General features: G+C 40.5%; 2 protein-coding genes across 2 annotated transcripts; one reads left to right on the forward strand and one right to left on the reverse strand.

Moving 5' to 3' along the window:
• Window positions 1–345: 345 nt before the first annotated feature.
• Window positions 346–8,472, forward strand: YAE1 (YAE1 maturation factor of ABCE1). Its single transcript, XM_074146615.1, has 4 exons — window positions 346–403; window positions 2,317–2,636; window positions 4,197–4,318; window positions 4,741–8,472. Exons 2-4 carry the CDS (start codon window positions 2,520–2,522, stop codon window positions 5,162–5,164), a joined length of 663 nt encoding a protein of 220 aa, XP_074002716.1. The 5' UTR covers window positions 346–403; window positions 2,317–2,519; the 3' UTR covers window positions 5,165–8,472.
• Window positions 8,473–8,530: 58 nt separating this feature from the next.
• LOC141463925 (mediator of RNA polymerase II transcription subunit 1-like) lies at window positions 8,531–21,586 on the reverse strand. The gene is made up of 15 exons (XM_074146616.1): window positions 21,515–21,586; window positions 20,330–20,414; window positions 19,906–19,960; window positions 19,342–19,474; window positions 18,204–18,232; window positions 15,856–15,927; window positions 15,687–15,761; window positions 14,425–14,495; window positions 13,247–13,312; window positions 12,658–12,766; window positions 11,805–11,929; window positions 11,340–11,452; window positions 9,454–9,649; window positions 9,024–9,122; window positions 8,531–8,556 (listed from the first exon to the last, which is right to left on the reverse strand). Exons 1-15 carry the CDS (start codon window positions 21,584–21,586, stop codon window positions 8,531–8,533), a joined length of 1,326 nt encoding a protein of 441 aa, XP_074002717.1.
• Window positions 21,587–22,579: the final 993 nt, after the last annotated feature.

Below are 22,579 nucleotides of genomic sequence, written 5' to 3' on the forward strand. Positions count from 1 at the left end.
TTAGGGCACTGTGGAAGGCCTGGAGCGGCCCAACGCCCCTGGCTCCGGAGTGCCGGGAGAGGGGTTCACATTAATGGCTCCTTCCCCCGCCGGTGCCCGGCCTCCTCCACCGACTCGAACCCCTCAGCGAGCAGGAGGACCCAGCGGCCCGGCCACGCCGTCCCGCCTCCTTGAGGAGGATACGAGACCGCGCCCGCACTCAAGATGGCGGCCCGCCTCCAGTCGGGCTCTGAAGCCAGGGGGCTGATGGTTAAGATGGCGTCTGCTTACCTGCGGTCTCTGCGGATCTTGCCCTCAGCCAACATGGCTGCTGCTCCCTTAATTGCTTCCGACGATGGTGAAGCCAGTTTGCCCTCAGTCAAGATGGCGGCCCCCAGCGAGCGGTGGCGGCGCAACGGCTGTGGTGAGGGGACGGGGCGCGGGGCTGGGCTGGTGGCGGAGTGCCGGCCAGCAGCCGGGAGAGGCGAGGCGAGGGGAGGCTGTGTCTGTCACCAGGTCGGGGAGAAGGCTTCCCTGCATCGCCGCCGCTTGCGGGGAGCTGAGCGGCCGGCCGCGAAATGGCGGGTCGGGGCCTGGCTGCTGAGGCGGGGGGGGGCGGCGGCGGGCTCGGCGGAGGTTCGGGCTGTGGGGCCGGTGGGGCGCAGCCCTGGCCGGCCGCGGGGAGGGAGCCCGTAGGCGGCGGGACTCCGGCCGCTCATGTCCCGGGAAAAGCAGCGTGGCCGAGCGCGGGGTGGCTCTTGCGGCCCTCGGGTCCCCGAGAGCCGCTGGTGCCTCTGCGAGAATCGGCATTTGTGGGGTGTAAGAACTTCCACTGATGCGAGGGATCAGTTGCGAGCAGCCCCTTGAAGATTTTCTTCCGTGGAAAAGGCGAAATAATTCGCTTGTGTCTTCTTCCCTCCGCAGTACAACCAGCTAGTTCTTGATTCAAAATATAAAGGAGTATTTCCACTGAAGGTTTATAAGATGCTTAAGTATTTGGCGTAATCAGAAAACTGAAAATCAAAGGTGAAAGCCCTTGCCAGTGATTAACTCCGCGGGCAGTTACCTATGTGTATAACTTAATTTCACTGAATTTTTTAGAGTTGGAAGGGACCATAAAGATCATCTAGTCCAACTCCCCTGCCGAAGCAGGATTGCCCAGAGCATGTCAGAGCATGTTACTCAGGACTGCATCCAGGCGGGTCTTGAAAATCTCCACAGAAGGGGACTCTACAACCTCCCTGGGCAGCCTCTTCCAGTGCTCTGTCACCCTCACCGTGAAGAAGTTTCTTCTCATATTTGAGTGGAACCTCCTATGTTCCAGCTTGTGCCCGTTGCCCCTCGTCCTATCGCTGGAAACCATTGAAAAGAGTCCGGCTCCCTCCTCCTTCACCCTACCCTTCAGATACTTATAGGCATTGATAAGGTCTCCCCTCAGCCTTCTCTTCTCCAGGCTAAAGAGTCCCAGCTCTCTCAGCCTTTCTTCATAAGGGAGATGCTCCAATCCTTGAATCATCCTCGTTGCCCTTCGCTGGACTCTTTCCAGCAGTTCCCTATCCCTCTTGAATTGGGGAGCCCAGAACTGGACACAGTATTCCAGTTGTGGCCTCACCAGTGCAGAGTAGAGGGGGAGAATGACTTCCCTCGACCTACTGGCCACACTCTTCCCTATGCAGCCCAGGATTCCATTGGCCTTCCTGGCCACAAGAGCACATTGCTTGCTCATTGTCATTTTTCTGTCTACCAGGATCCCCAGATCTTTCTCTTCAGAACTTGACTCCAGCCTAACCTGTATTGGTGCCTAACATTCTTCTTCCCCAGGTGCAGGACCCTACACTTTTCCCTGTTGAACCTCATGAGGTTCTTCCTTGCCCAGCTCTCCAGCCTGTCCAGGTCTCTCTGGATGGCAGCACGGCCCTCCGGGGTATCAGCCACCCCTCCCAGTTTGGTATCATCAGCAAACTTGCTGAGGATACGCTCGGTCCCCTCGTCCAGGTCGCTGATGAATATGTTGAACAGGACTGGACCAAGTATTGACCCCTGGGGGACACCACTGGTTATAGGCCTCCAGCTTGAACCTGCTCCATTAATCATTACGCTTTGGGTCCTAATGCAGCACGTGGAGCCTGTGTGGGGCTATTTGTCAGCTGCTATCGGAATCGAGGCATCAAGTTGTTGCTGCCTGCTCTTTGTCTTCTGGCAGCATGTGGAAGTGCTAATTCGACGTGCGTATGCGTGTCAGTGCCGTAAGAAGGGAAGAAACTACTGCCTTAAGTTGTCCTCCCAAATGACAGAAGTTGCTTTGCCGGTGACGATCTGACTTCCTTCTCTTGACAGATGCACCCTGATGGCAGACAGCATCTGTGTTCCACGTGGAAATGAATGTACAGGTTGAATAATCAGCTCCGTACATGACTTCTCTTCAGAACTGACGTTTTTTTGATAATATTTCTAATCTGACGCTTAGCAAGAGGGACTTCTGAGAGTTTCTCAGGACTTTTCTTACCACGTAAGCAGAGGCTGGAGTCATCGCTGCTGTTATGTCCTGGGTACAAGCGGCAGTCAGCCGATCCAGTGAGGACGTATTTGATGAAGATGCAGATGAAATGTATCTACTACAGAAAGAATGGAACAGCACCATGAAAAAAAGACTGAAGGTATTTCTGTAACAATGATTTAATAGTCTGTTTAACCGTCTTTAGATTTACTGACGCATACCTTGATATACGTATGGCTGATTTAAAGGGAAAACTGAGAATGGCTGCCTAAAAGTTATCGTGGCTTAGTTTCTTCCGAATGCCAGGAAAATGTAGCAGGGATTTACATGAACTCCATCCTGGTAGTCTGTCAGAACAAAGTACTGTTTTACCAAAAGGCATTGGCTCCCTCTGTCCAACCGTGTCAGGCAACGCAGCTAAACAGCGCTAATAAAGAAATATGAGATGTTTGGGTTTTTAAGTAGAGTTCTTAATCAGTCAGATTGAAGATGTGTGACTCCACGTGGAACCACAATTGGATGTTGTGGGTCTGGGTAGTTCTTTGACTTATTTATTCTCTTAGTGAAAAATACATTTTATGGAAGCCTTACGTTTTCTGCAGCCCTTCCCTTCCTGGAATTCTACAGGGAACGGAGCAAGTACATAAACTCAGGTTACTTCAACAGATACGTTATCCTTCAGAATGGGGCCAGTAGGACCCGTCTGCTTACGGGTGAACAGCGTTTGGCTGAAGAACATGAATGGACGCTGTTGTGTAGGCTGTTGATGGGGAAGGGTATTACAAGAGAGCTGTTGTATTATTCTCCAAGGAAAAGTTTCCTGCATCTGAGCCCCTTTTAAAAGTCTGATTTTCTTAAGGGGCTCTTAGTGTTCTTACACAAATCCCTCTGGTATTTTATGAGCAGATACTGCAAAATCATAAAATGTTATTGAGGCCAGAGCTGTACGTTGGGCAAAATAAAGAAACATTCTTGTTCCCGGCTATTTCTCTGGCAAGGCCACCAATTTTCCTCTCTTATGAGCAAATAGAAGTTTTCACTCTTACATCTTGCAACTTTGGTGTGAAAAAGTTAAGAATTATTCTACGTTATATACTAATGTGATTAGAATAGAAGGAAGTTCATTTGCATTACATTCACTAGCTGTTTCTTACAGAAAGCAATCACAATGTTATGTGTGTATGCAACTCGCTTCCTATCACCATCTTTTTTCCCTTGTAGCTCTTGAATCGAGTGAGATCCAGCAAATAGAGTAGCAAGGCTCAATAATTAGTTTTGTGAAAACAGGTACATGGATTACGGATAAGAAAGTACCTCTGCTAAAGGGAAGGTTTTGCAGCCTACCTATTTTTGAATGTCTAGAAAACTACATGAGGCTATTCTTACAGGGATTTTTCACGTGGGACTTGGTCATCACAAAAGCAAGCATGCTTTCCTGCAGATTTGTCTTATTTTTTTGATGTTGCTAAAAATACTTTTGTCGTTTTCTGACCTCTCTGGGGATCCTTTCGGAAAAGAACTGGATCTTACAAGTCAGTAAATCATAAAGCCTTGCAAAAAGCACGTTTTGGTTGAGGGGTGGGGGCGTAGCTGGGAGGATGTCCAAACCTAGAAGCTGTAATTTAAGAGACTGAATACTTGTTCAAACTTTCTGTTATGAAATTGTCATAGGTCAGATTTTTCACATTGTGAACAACCTGTTCCACCACTTCTATTTTAGGAAGGCTATAGTGATGGAATTGAGGCTGGGAAAGAACTTGCCCTCCAGGAAGGCTTCAATCAAGGTTATAGACACGGTGCTGAGCTGATGGTGACTTGTGGCCAGTTCAGAGGAACCCTGAAGTAAGTTACAAACTTCTTAAGGTTGTATGTCCATAGAGGGTGTGTATGGAGGGAGCATGCATGCAGGTTGTGGTTTGTTTTAATTTAAAAAAACAAATCAAAAAAACCAAAAAGGTGCATTGTGAATCTGTCCAAAGTGAGCAACCTGAGAATTTTCAGGTCTCGAATACAGGGAAGGAGAGTGGGTGTAGAGTGATCATCGTTAGAAATCGTCCTTCAGTTGCTCTTTGAAAATTATCTGAACCTACATCTTTAGGCTTAATATTCAGTTTTACTGCTTGAATTTCCAAGAAACTGTGAATGAAACCTGTATAGATTTATATGGTATAGATATCTTGTCATGTTGCTATCTCCCTGCAGCCAGTGGAAGTCTGTGTGGATACATGTAATCGCTTTTTTGTTTTTCTTTCTCCCTTTTTCAGTGCTCTCTTATCCTGGTGTCATCTTAATGGACGTGATTCTGCCTTAAGTGAGATAAATAATCTTCTCGATGTGATTGGAAAGCATGAAGAAGATGTGCTTAAGTACCTGAATTCCATCGAACAACAGCCGCATCTCGGACAAATTTTAGATTCTGTTCAGGACATGGACCTTAATCACACAGCTCCGGCTGGGACAGAGCACGATGAACTTAAAGCTGGAAAACACAAAGACATTGGCAGTTTTGGTGAAAACATTTGTCGAAATAATGGTGAGGTTGGTTCCTTGCAGTGCAGCAAGGCAAAACTCTGCATGGATCCTGAAAGTTCAACCCTTGCTTGGGTTAAAAAGCAGACTATTTGGCTAGTGGAGCAACTGGGCTTATCACTGGATATACTCCATCACGTCCAGCAACTAGAACCTTAGTTTTTCTGTCTCGTGGTATTAAAAATTATCTCAACAGGATTTGATTCTCAGTTTGTGGACCATGTACAGGCTGATACATCAATTCATTTCAGGGAAATCTGATTTTGGTACTTCCCAGTAGAGGTCATTTCTGTAAATCTTCACCATGCTTTGGCTCCTGGCAAAAAAAAACCCCTTGCTTTCAATCTCAAGCATAACTTCCACAGAAAGGGGAAATTACTTTTAAAGCTCCACAAAGATTTAATAAACATGTTTCTGTTCTGTGTCAGAAGCTAGCATTTCACCCACACTTTCTCTCTGGCAGCAGTTTGGAAACGGAGCAGGTCCCTTAAATAGCCTCTAAATAGGTCCCCTCTAATATCTAAAAAAATAAATGCCCAGTGCTAGGGAGAAGCTATTCTTGCAGAAAAAGCTGCTGTTGATGATATGCTAACTCTATGCAAAACAGAACAGGATTTGCTGCTGATCTCTAGAGTGTTGTGACACTCTAGTCGCTCTATCAAATATAGGAATTTTTCACCTTTTGTCAAATTCTTCCTCTTTTGTAACCACTATGCAGCACGTTTTCACAGTTAAAAACTATTTTTTTCCTTGTGCAGTTGTATTTATTTCACTTTTGCTGAACGTACACTATTATCTTCAGATGTGGAATTACTGACAATTCCATTGTTTTACTGTTAGACCATGTGCTCTTACCCTGTTAGACCATACTGAACACATTTACAGTCTGATGAATTTGCTTGTGTTATTTTTGTATTTATTTTGCCAGTGCCTCTGGCTTGAACTGTTTCCCTCATTCCCATAGTTTGTTTTTTTTTTCCCCCAAAATCTTCAAGAAAGCTGGGCTTACCTTCTCTTAGAAACACGTTGGTAGCCTGTTTGCGTATTTCTGACAGCTTTGTATTTCTGTGCCAGCATTTTGTATTTGACTCCTTTTCCTGTTGCTTGCCTTACCTGTAGCTGCAAATTGCTCTGGTCTGGAAGTCTTTTTCTTTGTGAATGCCTGTCTCTGTTTTACACCAATCCGACTTACAGTATGTTAGGAGTTTACTTGTTTTAAGTTACTTGTGCCTTTCCTTAGTGTCCGAGACAAAGCAGGTCTAGACAAGAGACAAACTGAAATTTTGAACAGCTGATTTAACTATACTTTAAAAAAACAAACAAACAAACAAACAAAAAAAACCAAACAAAAAACAATTAAATCACAAAACAGTTTTAGACTTTGAGGCCTGAAAAAAAGCTAAGGTAAAAATTACTTGATTTTCAGAGACTGAGTTTACAACTTTCTTAGTAAAGACTCTATTATCCTGCCACGGAGTTGGTAGACTGTAAGTTTGGCTGCAATTCAGCACCACCTCTGCATTGGGGGAAAACAGAACTGCAATTAAGAGTCCTTTATTGAACTTGTTTTTGAAATAGTGGACAAAAGAGGGCTGTCTGCATTAATTACGTATGTTAAAAAATTGTTCATACAACATTCTTTTTTTCTCAGTTTATTTAGCATAACGCATACATGGATAAACATTACTTTTCTACAAGTGCGTGTGCTACGTTGTAGCCTGTATCACATTAGATGAATTTCTTTCATACTGTGGTAGAATGTGGTGCAGCCAAAAATAAAGGTTACTAGAGCAGTGTTAGATTTTCCAAATCTGGCAGTTTAAAAATGCAAATTCAAGAGTATTACTGCTATGTATTTAATAGTGTGCAAAAAGGAAACTCCATTCACAAATTACTAAGTAGATGGCGAGCTTGCCAAGTTCTGTCCAGCTACTCCTGCAAAAGCAATCTACGCCAGGGAAGATACTTCTTTCTTGTTTGATTATGAAACAATAGACTGTGTATTTTACTTATCTGTCATAACAGCTTCTGTACTAGCTGTGGAATTACTTTCTTCCGCTCTGCACAAAGCTTCTGTGCTTACTGTGGGGTTACTTTTTCCCATGTTATCACCCAGAGTTTCCAGTTTGGCTGCAGAGGGATTTTCTTTTGGGCTGTCTGTAATACTTGGCTTATCTGTCACTACCAAATCTTGCTGACCAGCCACAGAAAGGGTTTCTTCAAGACCATTAGAATCTGCAATTGGCTCACACGACGATTCAGGTTTTTGTTTCATTTCTGCTTCCGTGTCTTGTGTTTCACTATCAGCTTTCACCTTGGCAGCATTCCTGAAAATAGCTCTCATGACAACTGGGACTGACATGCAACTGAAGGAGGAAATGAAACGTTAGTCACTACTACAGACTTCATCCATTCTTAAACCTACTTCTTTTTTTTAAACGGTGGCTGACACTTAAATGACAGGTCTGGTGAAAAACAGCCCTGCCTCCTTGCAGCTTTTTGCCTTGTACAAGCTAATAGATGTTACCTTGTAACTACAATATGACTACAACATGTGCTATGCCAGAAACATACCTTGACACAATGAAATCAAGTGCTGGATCTAAGATTTAATGGTGCAAAGAAGCTTTGATAGAAAGAGTGGGAGGGTTTGGTAAAAAAAAAGTAAAATAAAAATCATAAGAGTCCTTTAAATGAAAAACTAAACTAATAACACTGAAATATATTCATTCGTGCTGAGTTTTTATAATTGTAACTTTTTGTTATGTTTTGTATAAGACAGGTACAGAGCATGTCTTCTCTAAAACACTATCTACACTAGAGGAGGGGTTTTTTCCACTCTAACAATAGAGTTACCTGGTTCCAGGAATAGTATCCTGTGACTTCAGACAGGTCAGGCTAATTAAACAGGTTCAAAATCCAGCCTGCATTGATCTTGGTGTCATCAAATAGATATACTAGCTTATGCCAAAAGAATCAGTGCTCTCGGTCCTTCCTCTAGCACGTGTTTAAATATCACAGCAACTTGCCTCTCCTGGCGTTTGTTCCAGAAAACAAGCCAGAGAGTGTTGTAGACGTGCCGTATACACCTCACTTTTTCAAAAGAAGCACTGATTGGTATTAAGTAGACGTGGAAAAAGTCTTTTCCGTGCTGTTTTAAGTTATACCGATCAGGAGACTGTCATTGTGTAGATTCTTCAGAAAAGCATGTTTACCAAAGAAAAAAAATCTTTATAAAAGGTATGCTTTCTATTAGAAAGAAGCATTTTCCATGACTATTAATGTTTAAAATTTTTGAAAGAAATACTTAAGACACTAATGTAACTTATTGTCACTATTATAACTTTTTACTAGAGTGAAGTTTTCTGGTTGCCGAGTTTATGGCGTTGTGAATGCACGTGATATTTCCATTGAATGGGCACCTGGGGTTCATTCCAATTGCTATGAAATAAAATAAAACTTCTTACCGCTTCACAGCTCTTGTTATAAAGTCATCACTGGAATTTAGAGTTGGATCTTGAGGATTTAAATGAAGGTGACATTGGACTTCTCTGGAGGTTATAACATCAATTATCACTAAGAAAGAGAAGAATACAAGTATTTCAAAATAAACATTTTTATACCCATTGAAAACCATCCTTTCATTTTGATGCTTCAAGAGAGGTAAGACTGAAGTTTATGGGAAGGGGGTTGCAGCAATGCTCTTGCATAAAACTTGCTTTTTCCTAATCTACTTCAATCAGAAATAGTATAAGTCACAATTTATTCATTAAATACAGGCCAAGACAAAATAGGACTTGAATATCTGTATTTACTTTCTGTTTTATGCTGAATACGGAACACTTTTTAGTAAGCAATTTATACACAAGTGCTACTTTGTGGTTTTCATGGGTTGCACACCATTGAGGGCAGCCCTTGGAATGTATTTGTAACAGAGAAGTGTAGTGCGAGAGCCCAGACAGAACCAAGCCCCTTGTCAGCCCAATAAAAAGGACATTATCGATTATTTCACACGTACCACAGGCTAAATTCTCTTTCACGGGATGAAGGAAAAAGACAGAAAAGCTGGTGTTCTTGTGTGGTACCACTTCAAAGTAAAGCAGTTCTGAATCATCATCTAGAAATAAAATTACTATTTAGTGATAACCACCCATTGAACCTGGACTCTTTTTGGCTGAATCACATGCCAGAATTTAAAAAGTACCAATACAGTAGGATCCAATTATTTATTACTTTAGTAACTTAGTTTATGCTTGTAGAAGTGTCAGGCCTGGGAGATATTTTTAAAAAAATATCCAGTGTAATGATAGAATTAAGAATTTTTTTATCATTTAAAATACTCCACAAGTAATGACAGCTTTGGCAAGGGAGCAGTAAATCTGTTAACACCCAGTTTAGAAGCTGGTTTCTCTCTGATACTCTGCGTTACTTCCAACCACGCGATTTACCTTCATTTATATGCTTCTCAGAGACACAGCTGCTAATCAGGTTGTTATATGCCACTTGATGTCGAAGAATCTCTATGACGCCCGGCACACAGTTTGGGTGGCTAAATGGGATTTTACTGACCAAGGCTCCAGCTAAATCCGATTTTTCTGAGCCTTTGTTTATGAAGTAACAGTGCTTTGGGCAATCTGGAAGAGACTGAACAACAAATATGGTGATATTTCAAGCACTGAAAATGAGAAAGTAAAGCTTGATGTTATTGGGCAACTGCACAATCTGACAGCAAAAATAATTTTGGAAGACACACTTCTAGCATGTCCACCAGGTCTCTCTGCATTTCAGTAGAAATTTAATCCTTAGAGGAAGATAAAGGAGATCCACTCTCCCTCCCAAATGCATCCAAATCACGCCACCAATTCTTCCAACTACTCTTAAGACCTCTGTGGGTTATAGAAATGGAAACAACCATGGTCTTCCCTCAGAATATCATAGTAGTACTGCTTGACAGTCATACAGATAGGATAGCAGTTTTGCTTGAAATCTCTTCTGGGCATCATATGTTGTTTCTCCATCCATCACTACTGCTTTCTTTGGAGAGGCTTGTTCGGTTAGAACCAAACCAAGGAGGAGAAGAGGAGATAGTGGGAAAAAATTGCCACCTGTCCGTGTTGACAGTGTTTCTATGACAAAATTAGAAGCACAATATTGTGTTAGCTACTTCAGGATGCCAAATGGGAGCTGTCACCTTAAGAACAGGGCAGGGCACTTAATTATCAGGGTCCACATTAAGAACAGCTGAAGAGCAGAATAAAAGAGCTTTTCCTTGTGTGTTCACAGAGCAAGAAGGTTTTCCCTACGTTCCTTTCAAGGTTAGAATTCAATTTAGTAATTTACTTGTAGAAATAAAGTCTTTAAACTCAGAGACAAAACAACCTCCCAGCAAGTACTAATTACTGAAGTTACAGAGCTTTTTGTGTGTATTTAATGGAAATTTTGTCCCATCTTATGGTTTTTATAGAGGAGAGCTTTGCTAAACCTTATTTTAGCATGGTGTAAGTTTACTACTACCTTCTGTACCACCACCTTGAAGTCCATGAACTACGTAGGCAATGGGCTCTGCTAACACTGCTAGTAGAAGAGAAAGAAGTGCCCTCTTTTTTTGTTGCCGTGAATTGCAAAATTAATGTTTCCTAGCAAAAAATGTAGATCTTTGAAGCTTGTCTTGTAGTTGCTCTGCACATAAGTCTGGCAGAAAGCATCTTAGCCACCATTTTCTATTCTAAAACTTTTCCTCTACATCTAATGCAGCCTAAATTAAATATTTTTTAATGAAACAGTAATTAAGAGGGAAGCTGTCTATGGTTAACCAACCATGGCTTTAAAGAGTAATTGACATCACCTTACACTTTTCTTCCTACTGCTCCCTTTAAAGGGAATCAGTATTCTCAGTGTCATTGAATCAAGAATTTTTTTCTATTAAAACAGCATGATATGCAGCGTGACATGCAGCATGATAAAGACCTTCAAAAATCTGGGTAAGTACTATCTTGGGACTTGCTCCTCACACCAGTCAATAAGTTTCCTTCCTTTTCAGTTATTAATGATGAAATTCTGACCGATTTTTAGAAGAGTAAATATTTGGGTTACGTACAGACCAATTAGTATGACTTCAGCAGTCATGCACACAGTGTTTAATTAATGAGGATGAGATGCTCACTTACTTGAAAGGTTCTAATGTTGTTTCATAAATAACTTGAACTATTTCTTAAAAAGCGCTTAAATACTGTTGAGATGCTGGGAAGTCTGCATTGCTTCCTTATGGGGAAATATAATTCAGTGTATATCTTGCATAAGGGCAGAGTGTGTGTCAAATGCACACTTTACTTACCACAAAGAAACAGGATTTATGTGTAGAAAAGTCTTCACTGCATTTTTCTTTCAGGGTAGACTGAACAATCAGCTCATATAGAGGAGCTAGTTTCAAGCCAGTAATCTGAATTCCTGAAACCAGATGATTTTTTTTTATTGGCACTTAGGTTATGACTGGACATGAAAGCTAATATTAAAACCAAAACCAATGTTTTCAACAGAAAAACAAACAATTAATCTCCTTTCTTATTCCCTTTTTTTGCTAATGGAAATTTGAGATAGAGTGTTTAACAACTTTGCCTGCAATTGTCCTGTCTTTCGTAGAGCTTTTATGGTTGCTAAAATGTTACACAGGCTGACAGAACAGAACACGTTCTGCCCCAGAAACCAGTTTTACCTCCTATGACAATACAGGGAAATAAAAAGCAAATAAGCAACGCATAGTCACAGAAGTTTCTTAGTCTGAAAAGCAATTGTAACATACCTGTGAGCCTCTGTATCTCTTCAATACTGGATGAGGACATAGGAATAGGCTGGTGAAACTTCAACACAAAAAAAGCTGGCAAATCCATGCCGAGTTCATCAGTCAGTGGCAAAAAAGCAGGGTGGCTGGGGAAAAAAAAAAAAATATAGTCAGAATGAAAGCTTGTTACAGAAATTGACCTAATAAGGACTCTTGGAGCAAGGTCACTCTCAGGTCCCTAGTGGTTTACTACTACCTTCCATACTTTTTCTGTCTTGAGAAAAGCATTGCTTTATAAACACAAATATAACATTAACTTTGTTTTAAAACATTAAAGGCTAAGACTGGCAGAAAGGCAAAGTGAGTCACCAGAAAGTGAGGAACAGTGCATAAGGATGTTTACTATAAATCATTCTATAGTGATTTATTTTGGAGAATGACTTCAGACTCGCAGCCTCGCACTGAAGTAGAGAGAGGAGGTGTCAGTATCCATGGTGGGATGACAAACTGGTTTGTATAGTTAAGGTGTAATATCCCTCAATATATGCTCTATTTATTCTGAAATTACACAGGAGTTGCTTGTTGAATACTAGGAGGTTAAGTAATATTGTTCCAGTGGCTCCTTCTGGCTTCAAATCTGCGAATAAATACATAGTTCAATACAACTGACATAGTTAAACATGAACACAATAACTTTAAAGTCCATTTGGGAAAACTGTAAAAGCCACAGGTTTTAGAGGGTGTAGCTATGGAGCATAATGCATTAATAAAACAGAGCTTCCTGTTTTAGCAGAGGCTAAATGCAAGTTATCCTGAGGTTAGGGCCAATGATTTGTAAATCCATTTCTGTATTGAGATGCGTCCAGAGCCTCACCTGTCCTCTCCAGCTTGAGACTCTACAAACAGTGGAGAAAGAGGAAGTTTGTGGACCGTATCAGTGCCTTCAACAGTCACAACTGTTTTTGTTCCACATAGCTGGGAACCTGAGGGAGGAAGAGAACTGCGTCATTTCCCTCGTGTCAGTGTAGGTTAATCCTATGCATACGAAACATGCAATGGTGAGGTAAAGGTCGGGTCCAACTGATAGCCACAATGGCTTGGGCAGTGAGGAGAACCTGGCACACACCACATCCAAATGGCCAAAGTTGCCCAATGGTGAGAGCAGCAATAGCTGCTTTTGGGACGTGCCATGAAACAGATCGAGCAACCACATCATTTTCCTGCTGGCTAGGCAGTTATTTTGTTTGATATCACTCTCACTTCAGTTTGGGTCAACAGCCAAGAAACAGGAAAGTAGTTTCCCGATGTATGGTTATAGTTCTGCTAAAGTACATCGCACAAATCATTCTCCTAAACTAGAATTTTAAATCTTATTTCTGAGTTTCAACAATGAATTTTGCTTAATGAAATAGGTAGTCCTGAAAAAGTTATGACATTAGTTATCTCTGTTTTTCTAGCTTTACCAGGATTTAGTTCTGCTTCCAAAACTTGATAGGGAGAAATGTAAAATTCAATGTTCATAGGAGTGCCTGAGGAATAAAAAAAAAAAACTTACTATACATGTCAATAGAGGAAATATTAGGGGAAACAAAGGAAAAAAACAAGAGTAGTGTAGATGGGCAGAAGGGAATTCCTTATAACATTATATCTCTAATTACAATATATGTTCAAATCACAGCATTTTCTTAGTGTTTAACAGTTAAACCCTCAGTGTAGAAAGTTATCAGACATCTTTGAAAAGATTAGATTAAGTTACTGTCTTTTGCACAATAAGGCTGTTAATCAGCCTTAAAAATAGTAGCTGAACTGCTTGCTTTCAGTGACTAGTCTGAAATAGAAGGGAAAGTCATAATACTTTCAGAAGGAACACTCATATCAAGCTGTGCACCAGGATAGCAGTAGCATATATTAGAAGTGCTTTTATGAACTCTAACACATTAATGGTTAAAGCTCACTTCTAACAGTGTACATCAGCCAAAATACTTAGCAACTGACTGTATTTGCCTTTTAGGCAACATGAGTATTATCTCAGCTACTACCTGGTGTCATCTCACAGTCACTCCCAAACTGTGGTTTCCCACGTAACCTCAGAATATTGCTGGCTTTGCTTTTAGGCTGCTGCTAAGTCAATGTTGCCGCAGCTGGTAAACAACCTGACCCCTTTTATTTTCTCCTTCTGTATGTCTGTACACTGTCTGAGAATACAGACACAATAGGTCCCTACAGCATATTTTATTTATACTACAGTCATAGACTCATAGAATGGTTGGAGTTGGAAGGGATCTTAAAGATCATTTAGCTCTAACCCCCCCTGCCATGGGCAGGGACACCTCCCACCAGACAAGGTTGCTCAAAGCCCCATCCAGCCTGGCCTTGAACACTGCCAGCGATAGGGCATCCACAGTTTCTCTGGGCAACCTGTTCCAGTGTCTCACCACCCTCACACTAAAGAATTTCTTCCTAATATCTAATCTAAATCTACCTTCTTTCAGTTTAAAACCATTAGCCTTCATCCTACCAACACACTCCCTGATAAAGAGGATAACAGAGGATCTTAACTGTAAACAAAGATCAACTCGGTAGGGTTTTTTCATTACAATTCTTAGAATCCATGAAGAAAAAAAAAGAAAAAAAAAATCACCTCCAGTTCTTGGCACAAGGTGTCCTACTTTTCCATGAAGTACTTCAGTAACTCTGTTTACATCCTGTGTTCTAGTTCAAAACACATCTTGATTAGTGTTTCCTGAGTTGCAGTGCCAGCTACGCTAATGTAAAGGATAATTTGCACCCTTAATCAAAGGGAGACGATGCTTTCTTGGAAGTAGATTGTGTCTCCATTTGTTATGACATCTTCCAAAACACCATCATTCTACTCACGTGTTACTCCTAGGACTTGGGCTTCCAGTTTCAACCCTGTATCTGAGCTGTTTCATGTTGCAATTTGATGTGTTATTTTCCAGAAATTAAGGGGGACAAATATATTGGGGTGGCAGGTTAAGCAAAGAGTAAGGAAATAACCTGGAAAAACTAACTCGAACAAAACCAATCTCTAACCTCAAACGTGGTCATACAGCTGAACACACACAGTCATACAATTACGTATCTGTGTATTAAAATACTGCAGTGCATTAACTTAGATGATAGATGGGACGAATAATCTATTTAACTCATAAATAATATTTAGTGAGATATCAGTGATCAGCAAGGTTATAGTGTATTTGTTCATTGAGTTAGCATGCTTCATAAGGGAACACTACAAAAATAAGCCAAGAGTGTGTTTCTAGTTACAGAAGGCCATGCTTGCTGAGAGGATTTAATAGGCAAGATACCAGAAAAAATGCTTCAAAAATCCTGAAGAAAAGCACTGCCCTCAACTCTGATTTTCTGAAAAGAAAGAAAATCATTGTACAACTACCAGAGGGTTTAGGAAAATCTGTTCCCCACCTATCTGTAATCCTACTCTTTGAAAGGAGATATGAGAAAAGCAAAGATAGGAGGAAAACTATCATCCGCTACTCCTGATCTAAAACCTGGGCACAAAATGAGATAGCCAAACAGCAGGCCCACGAAGGGTGTATTTTACTTCTGTCACAGGGAGATCTATACACAACTGCTGACTTTCAGATGTGCTGGTTGCTCCTAGTGGGTGATCACACACCCCCAAGCTCTGCAACCAACCAGTTTCCCAGCAAGTCTCTTAGATAAAGCTCAGAAGTTCAGTAGATGATCTTGTTTGGCACGCCTGGGGTTGGCAAACTGCTGAAAGGCTTCAAGCTTTCCAGTGGGAGAAAACTCATTAGCCTTCCACATCCTGCTCTATAATTAGATCAGTTAACTTGGTTTTTAGTGAAATGAAGGGGTGGGGGTGGAGGGAAAGGGAGAAAGAGGTAGACTTCAAGTTACCTGCCTAGAAGAGACATTGAATAAAGATCCTTTTCAAGGGCCTGCAAAGCAAAGTATCCCTTAGCTTTCATTTCACTGGGAGAGAGAGAAGACAATTTATTATTTTTGTAGGTAAACAAAAGCCAGGCTATGGATTTTAGAAGTTTTTCAAGCAAAAACTAGTTGCGACCTGTTTCCTGGAATTTGATACATATTTGACAGGTCTTCTAGGATCTTTCCAAAGGCTTCATAGTTCTTCATCCTACCAAAAAGAAACAATTGCTATTATCCATCTCATTTAGCAGCATGGTAAGTCCTTTATACCTAACTTCCGGGAAAAAAAAAAAAAAAAAAAAACAAACCACCATTTCAGAGTGAGGTAGGCCTCCTCCTTATCAGATCTGGCAAGTAGCAACAGTGCTTTTAAATTTTCTTAGCAGATACCAGGTAATGTGAATCCTTGGCTCTGATGCAAAAAAGCAGTGTAATTATAGCTAACACTGGTTAAATATGCACTACTGAAAGCAATAGATGTGCACGATACACAAATCTGACAGCTCATCAGCTGCAAAGCACTTTATATGATGTTCCAATAAAGCTAGTCATGTAGTAACACTTCCCTGATGTACACTGCATGGGTACTTTGTTCTTTTCATCAAAATATCAAGGATTGTATTAATATTGCACACTGTGAGAGAGACAGATCTTAAATACAATCGATAGACGCATCAATCCAAAAAAAAAAAGAGGGGACAAGTGGCTTGCATAAGTTTGTGAAGGAACCCAGAATTCCTGCAGATTCTGGCTAGCTGTGGTAGCCTGGAGCTCTGCTTGGACTAACCCCCCAGGTATTTCTTCACCTGCTTAAGTGGATTTTACAAGCCTTACTAAATTCTCTAGTGCTGTAGTCCCACAGAGAGCTGTACTCCAGAAGACATATCTTCCCTGTCCGCGCAGATGTGGATCAGCAGAGAGACCTAATAAGCCTGCCTGGAATTTCACATTGGGACAAATCCTTTCCAAATAGAAACCTAAACAGGTCACTCAGCTCTTGCATGACTCTTCCAACTGGACTAGTGAGGAAGCAGGGAAAAGGGAGGGAAGAAGGCATGCAGGTACAGGCACAGCACCAGCCTATGCATTGGCTGGCTGGCTCATCATAATTTTATAGTTACTATGAGACTCACAGGAAGCGTTATACGTATCACAAACTGCCTTACAACTAAAAAAAAATGAAATAATACTGCACCAAGACGTGTAGAAGGGATACTTGCACTTTGTACCAAATCTAACAAAAACAGTAAGGCAGAGAAGCAGTAACCGGAGCGCCAATAGTACTATATGCCATTGCTCAGAGCCAAATGGCTGGCAACTAACATCACTAGGAGTCAAAATACTTTGGAAAATGCAAGTAGCTGTTTACACCCATAAAGCTGATATAACTTCATTTCTAAGGAAAGAGAGGGCTGGAAAAACTGATGATGGATTATGGGTCCACATAGAAGAGAGATGAAACATGCAAGGTCAGTGATTATCCTTTCTCTCGTTACCTTCCCTTTCAACTGTTCTGTCAAGGTATTTAAGTAAGAAACCAATTTCTTAAATGAACTTGCTATTGGTAAAACCTGGAACCTCGATCATATTGGCTGGAGAATTTCTAAATGGACTTTTAAGGTGGTGGCCTGACCTGGAACAGCAACTATTCAGACAGAACAAAATGTAATAAAACACATATAAATATATATATAAATATAGTGCTCTGCTGGTACATGAGAAAATTAAAGTAACATCTCCTCCTATGCATTTGCAAAGAAAAACGCGCCATGTGATACCACCTTGCTTTCATTGCTGTGACAGAAGCCTGAAGGACACGCAGTTGAGATATTTGCATAAGGACAACACAAAGACTATTTAGTATTTGATGGAAGGAGAAGGGGAAAAGTAATAGCTAATTTGAATCTGTAAATCTGTCAGTTCTGAATTGTCATCATCAGTCCATTTCCCAAATTATGGGTCCAAGTAGTTCTATAATTCTTGCAATCAACACAAATGAGAGGTATTCAAAGGCTGCGTTCAACTGGCAGCTACAGCCAATCTATTGGGGATTACTCTTTCTCCTCACTCCATTGAAGCAGATGCAGTTCAGCTGTTTTCAATGGAATCTCTTGAGAAATAAGTAATGCCTGGCATTATCTTTTCAAAATTATATTTGCTGTGGTTTTAGCCTTGAATTTACAAATTAGAAGCAGGTAATAACAGTTACAACAACCACCGACCTCCAATATAAAGCATTGGAACCAACTCCCCACATAAAATAAAATCCCAAAATGTGTCACTTCTGTTGTTTTCTGGCTTCATACTATTCTATTATTATTTCCTAATTCTTGCTTTTATCTTTTTTTCTTTTTTTTTTTTTTTTTCCGTCTTCAGTTCTTACACTGAAACCATTCTAGCCTTGACTTCCCCACAACATTCGGAGAAACACAAGACTCAGGAGTTCCTTTCCATTCAACGAGAGACTCTGCACTGGTTCTTTACCTTAGGTGCTGCACCAGGTCATCACAGACCTACAGGAATAAGAGAGAGGAGTTTCATGTTTCTTACCATGCTTTGTGAAAAATCTCTTAAAAGCAGTTCATTGGTAAAGATAAGATTGTTCCCTATTACTTTTAATTAGCTGAATGGTTAGCTTAAAAAAAAAAACCAAAAACAAAAAAACCCACAAACTTAAACCAACAAAACCCAGACTAATGTTACAATAGTTAAAAGATAACATTAATGTAATAATTAAAAGAACAAAGGCTCTGTGGAAAAGGGTAACTTTAATAGAAATTGTCTGTTGTTAAATTCTTTCCAGAAACAAAAAAATCCACCTTTGCCAGTTTTTCTTTTATTGGCATTTACTGTGCCAAAATCCTCTGGATATTATTATCCTAATAATATATTATTAGGATATTATTAACCTAACAATATCCAGATTATAATAATATCCTAATAATATCCTAATATCGTCCAGCACTCACTGATCAACAGCCCTGTGCTGGTTAAACAGAACAACTTGAAATTCCTGGCCTGACTGCAACTGAAAAAAAAAAAAAGAAACTAAAAAAGGAACTAAATTAACTCCAAATTACTGTAACAATTTGGATACTTATAAAAATGTTTATTCATCATTTTAATGAGTTTATGCTACCGCCACCCCCCCTACAACAGCTTATTGTTATATCTTTGATCTGAAGGATTGTCCGTAACGCTGAATGACTGCAGAACATGGTATCTGAACTTGCAGTCATATTTTGCCATTATTTTAATAAGAAATTTTACAAGAATAGCAGCCCCATTCATAGGAATGCACATACTTCTAAAGAATGCAAAAAAAACCTGTTATTAACTGTATATGATAACATCAAAGTGTGAGAATACAAATATTATGCTGGGTACTACAAAATTCTTGGAAGATGGGTGTCAGCTGAGTTTTAACTTAATATTTAGCTCTACAGTACTTAATATCTGCAATTGAGTTGTAAGTGTAGGTGAGAGATTCAGATGCCTAAAGAAGCAGCTAGTGTCATGCACAGGCTGGCAGCTGTGACAAGACCAAAGGGAAGCCAAAGGCTTTCTGAAATGGCAGCTGGAGGCAAGGTGGGAGGTGAGAGACAGAGAAAATTAACTTTACCACAGGTTCTTCTCCAAGGTGAGCCAACTTTACATCCATCACCTCTCCATCCTTGTCCAGCTGAACTTCTATATAAAACATGTTTGATGTTATGTAGCAGGCAGTCCCATTGGGGCTAACATGAGCGTTAAGCCTGAGGAGAGATGAAAAAGATAAAAAAAAAAAAAAAAAAAAAGGCTTGTATATCTAAAAATTCTGTCACATGAAGAAAGGAACCGAGTACAGTTTACTTGGTCGTGGGAAGAGACGCCAGGGATGCTTCAAAAATAACTCTTCCTTGGCTCAGCTTCTGAAAACTACCCAACCAGGCAATATATTTGTGCTCTGCTCTTTGCGTTATCGTGTTGGTTTGCTGCAAACTTTTTACCTCAGTTTGGAGCTTTGGGACCTAGGCATGCGTGCCCTCTCTTCACCCAACAACCTCCTCCACCATTCCAAGTACTACACTCCACTAGAACATCGAGTTAAAAAAATTTAATATTGTTAACAAGCCATCCAGATGGTATTCCTCACTGGACTTGGGGCCATGCTTGCTTATTTGCATTTCTTCATAAACAAACTTACCCTTTTTGTTTGGATAAAGATTCCAATCTGTTCATCACAGAAAACAAAGATTTAGCTGTAAAAAAAACGGAAATGTTATTTAATCAGGCTGCAATGATCAAGTAGTAGAACCAGCATTATCCTGCTCTACAGGATTAATTTAGGTAATGAGAAAACAGTGTCCCTTGCATGACTTCTTGTTATTAATGACAACTATTACTTTATGATTAACCACTGCTTTGCTAGGGAGAGCTTATTCTCAGACTTTGAGAATAGCTATAGCCTGAAGGCTTAGCCCAAAGATGAGTCACAAGTCACTTGTGTCGTATCCACCTCTGTGTTTGTACATTTAACCCTTTTGTGAGCAACATCATCAATAGAGAAGGACAGGTAGTTTCTGCAGAATATTAAAAATGACACTTTGAGTTATCTGACAGCTTGTTACCATTTAACGCCCTCTGTATCTTCTCCATGCAAGAGAGCAATGGACCACCTGGAGCATTACCGACAGGCCGTTGGAGTGGTTTATCCTAGCACATTGGTGAAAAGACAGAGAAAGACTCCTTAAATTACTAGCCAAAGAGGAATACCCCTGCATATGAGACACAGAACACTGATGTCCGGTTCAACAAAACACTACTTATTTTTTGCCTAACATAGACGTGACCTATGACTGTAACCATCTCTAAACTGGCAGCACTGAATGGATTTCTGAAGACCCTGTTGGGCAGCAATTCTATATCAGAGGCCTTTGGAGCAGGATGCAGCTTTCCATTCTCGTTTCATTTGAGCTGAACACAAGCCGTGTCAGCTAATTTCACCGTGATACTAGATATCGACTAAGAAAATACTTAGATTTTTATTTTAAGAGAAATGTATCTAAGTGAAAAGGGGAGCTCAATAAGTGCCACAGGTGTACTTCGTTAGACACAGGGCACAAGTTTCAGCTGAAGGTATTAACTTAAGTAACAAGCAAAATTTCCCAGCTTCTCTTCTAGCTCTTGTCTGAAAACTTCTTAAACTTCACACTTCAGTTCACAAAGAACCTTCACTGCTGAAAAGTTTGCACTATGTTTAAACTCAGGATATTGTTTTCAGAGGAAGGCTTTAGTTAAGCTTAATAAAAAGAAGCGTGGAAACAAATAGGACTTCTTTTACTAAGCTCACAGCAGTTGTGCTAATCTGCTTTTTACAAGGATGATTCTTAAATATAATTAGCTACTGGAAGAGTGGGAAACATGAAATAACTTAAGGTATACAGCAGGAGAGAGTCTAGATAGCAGGTTTCAGGCCAGTTTCTGAAAAACAGTCTTTTCTCCCAGTCCTATGGGCAAGAAATTGTCTTTACGTACTATGAGTGCGCTAATGATAATGAGTGGAAAATAACCTAAAGCATTAGACAATCAGTACTAACCCATGAAGAGTTAAAATAATGTAAGAAACAACCTCTAAAGTGTTCAAATAATGCAGGAAACTTTTTTTTTTATCCACTGTTGTAAGAAAAAAAAAAGAGCCAGGCTATAATAGGCACTGGGTTTTTGCTGGTTTTGGGGTCAAGCAGTTTTTGAACTATCTTGGCAGCCTGCTCTTAGAGCACACATCCTTCTCTCACCTAATCTGTGATTCTTACCATGCAAAAATGGACAAGTTTCAGAGTTTCACTCCATGGTTTTTGTTGGTATTTTAAATGCAACTGTTCCATTAAAGCATTTGTAGAAGTAGCTGTCACAGCACCTGAAAAACACGTCAAAATGTTCTAAATATAATGGCATGTATTCACATTGACAACCAGAAAATTTGGAGGAGGAAAAACACAAAAACTTGCTAAGGTCAGAGGTGTTACGCTTCAAAAGAGGAGGCAGAAAAAAATTGTTTTAGTTGAATTTTGAATACAAATATCTAATTTCTGCAAGACTTCTGGCAGAAAAAGTGTGTGGGGAGATTTTGTATAGACAAGTATTCTCAATATTAAATACAGAGGTGTAGCCCAATCTTCAGCTTGTTGAACAACTAGGCTTTGTTTACGTATGCACAATCTCCTATATGTATTAAGAAATGCCAAGGCCTTGCCATGGGTTTCAGGCATCCAGATTTCTACACCCACCTGGAGCTCATTAGAGTTAATTTTGATTAGAGATAAAAAATTTGAGTTTTTTTTTTTACAATGGGGGTGGTGAAACACTGGAACAGGTTTCCCAGAGAGATGGTAGTTGTCCCATCCCTGGAAACCTTTAAGGTCAGGCTGGATGGGGCTCTGAGCAACCTGGTCTGGTGGGAGGTGTCCCTGCAGGGGAGGTTGGACTAGATGACCTTTAAAAGTCCCTTCCAACCCAAACTCTTTTATGATTCTATGCAAAATTGCAGAGGGATAATCTCAATGCCGAGTTGTGACTTCTTTTTTTTTTTTCTCCTCATTGGAATAGCAAGGAATCAGAATGCAGCCAGGAAAAGGAACATTTTGAGCCCATCATCACTCTCCTTATAAGTATTCTTTCTGGCCTTGCACAGAATCCAGAGGCTCAAAGAATGTTTTTTTTTGCTGAGATGTGGTGCATCTATAACCACTAATTTCATCAGGAATAAACCTGAAGTGAACTTCCGAATACATCAGTCTGAGACAGGCAGAAAGACTCCAGACTGATTAATAAGAGAAAACTGAGTACCTGCAACACGCCACCTACTCTGCTCTGCTCCT

Source organism: Numenius arquata, chromosome 4, assembly GCF_964106895.1.
Source record: "Numenius arquata chromosome 4, bNumArq3.hap1.1, whole genome shotgun sequence".
NCBI lineage: Eukaryota > Metazoa > Chordata > Aves > Charadriiformes > Scolopacidae > Numenius > Numenius arquata.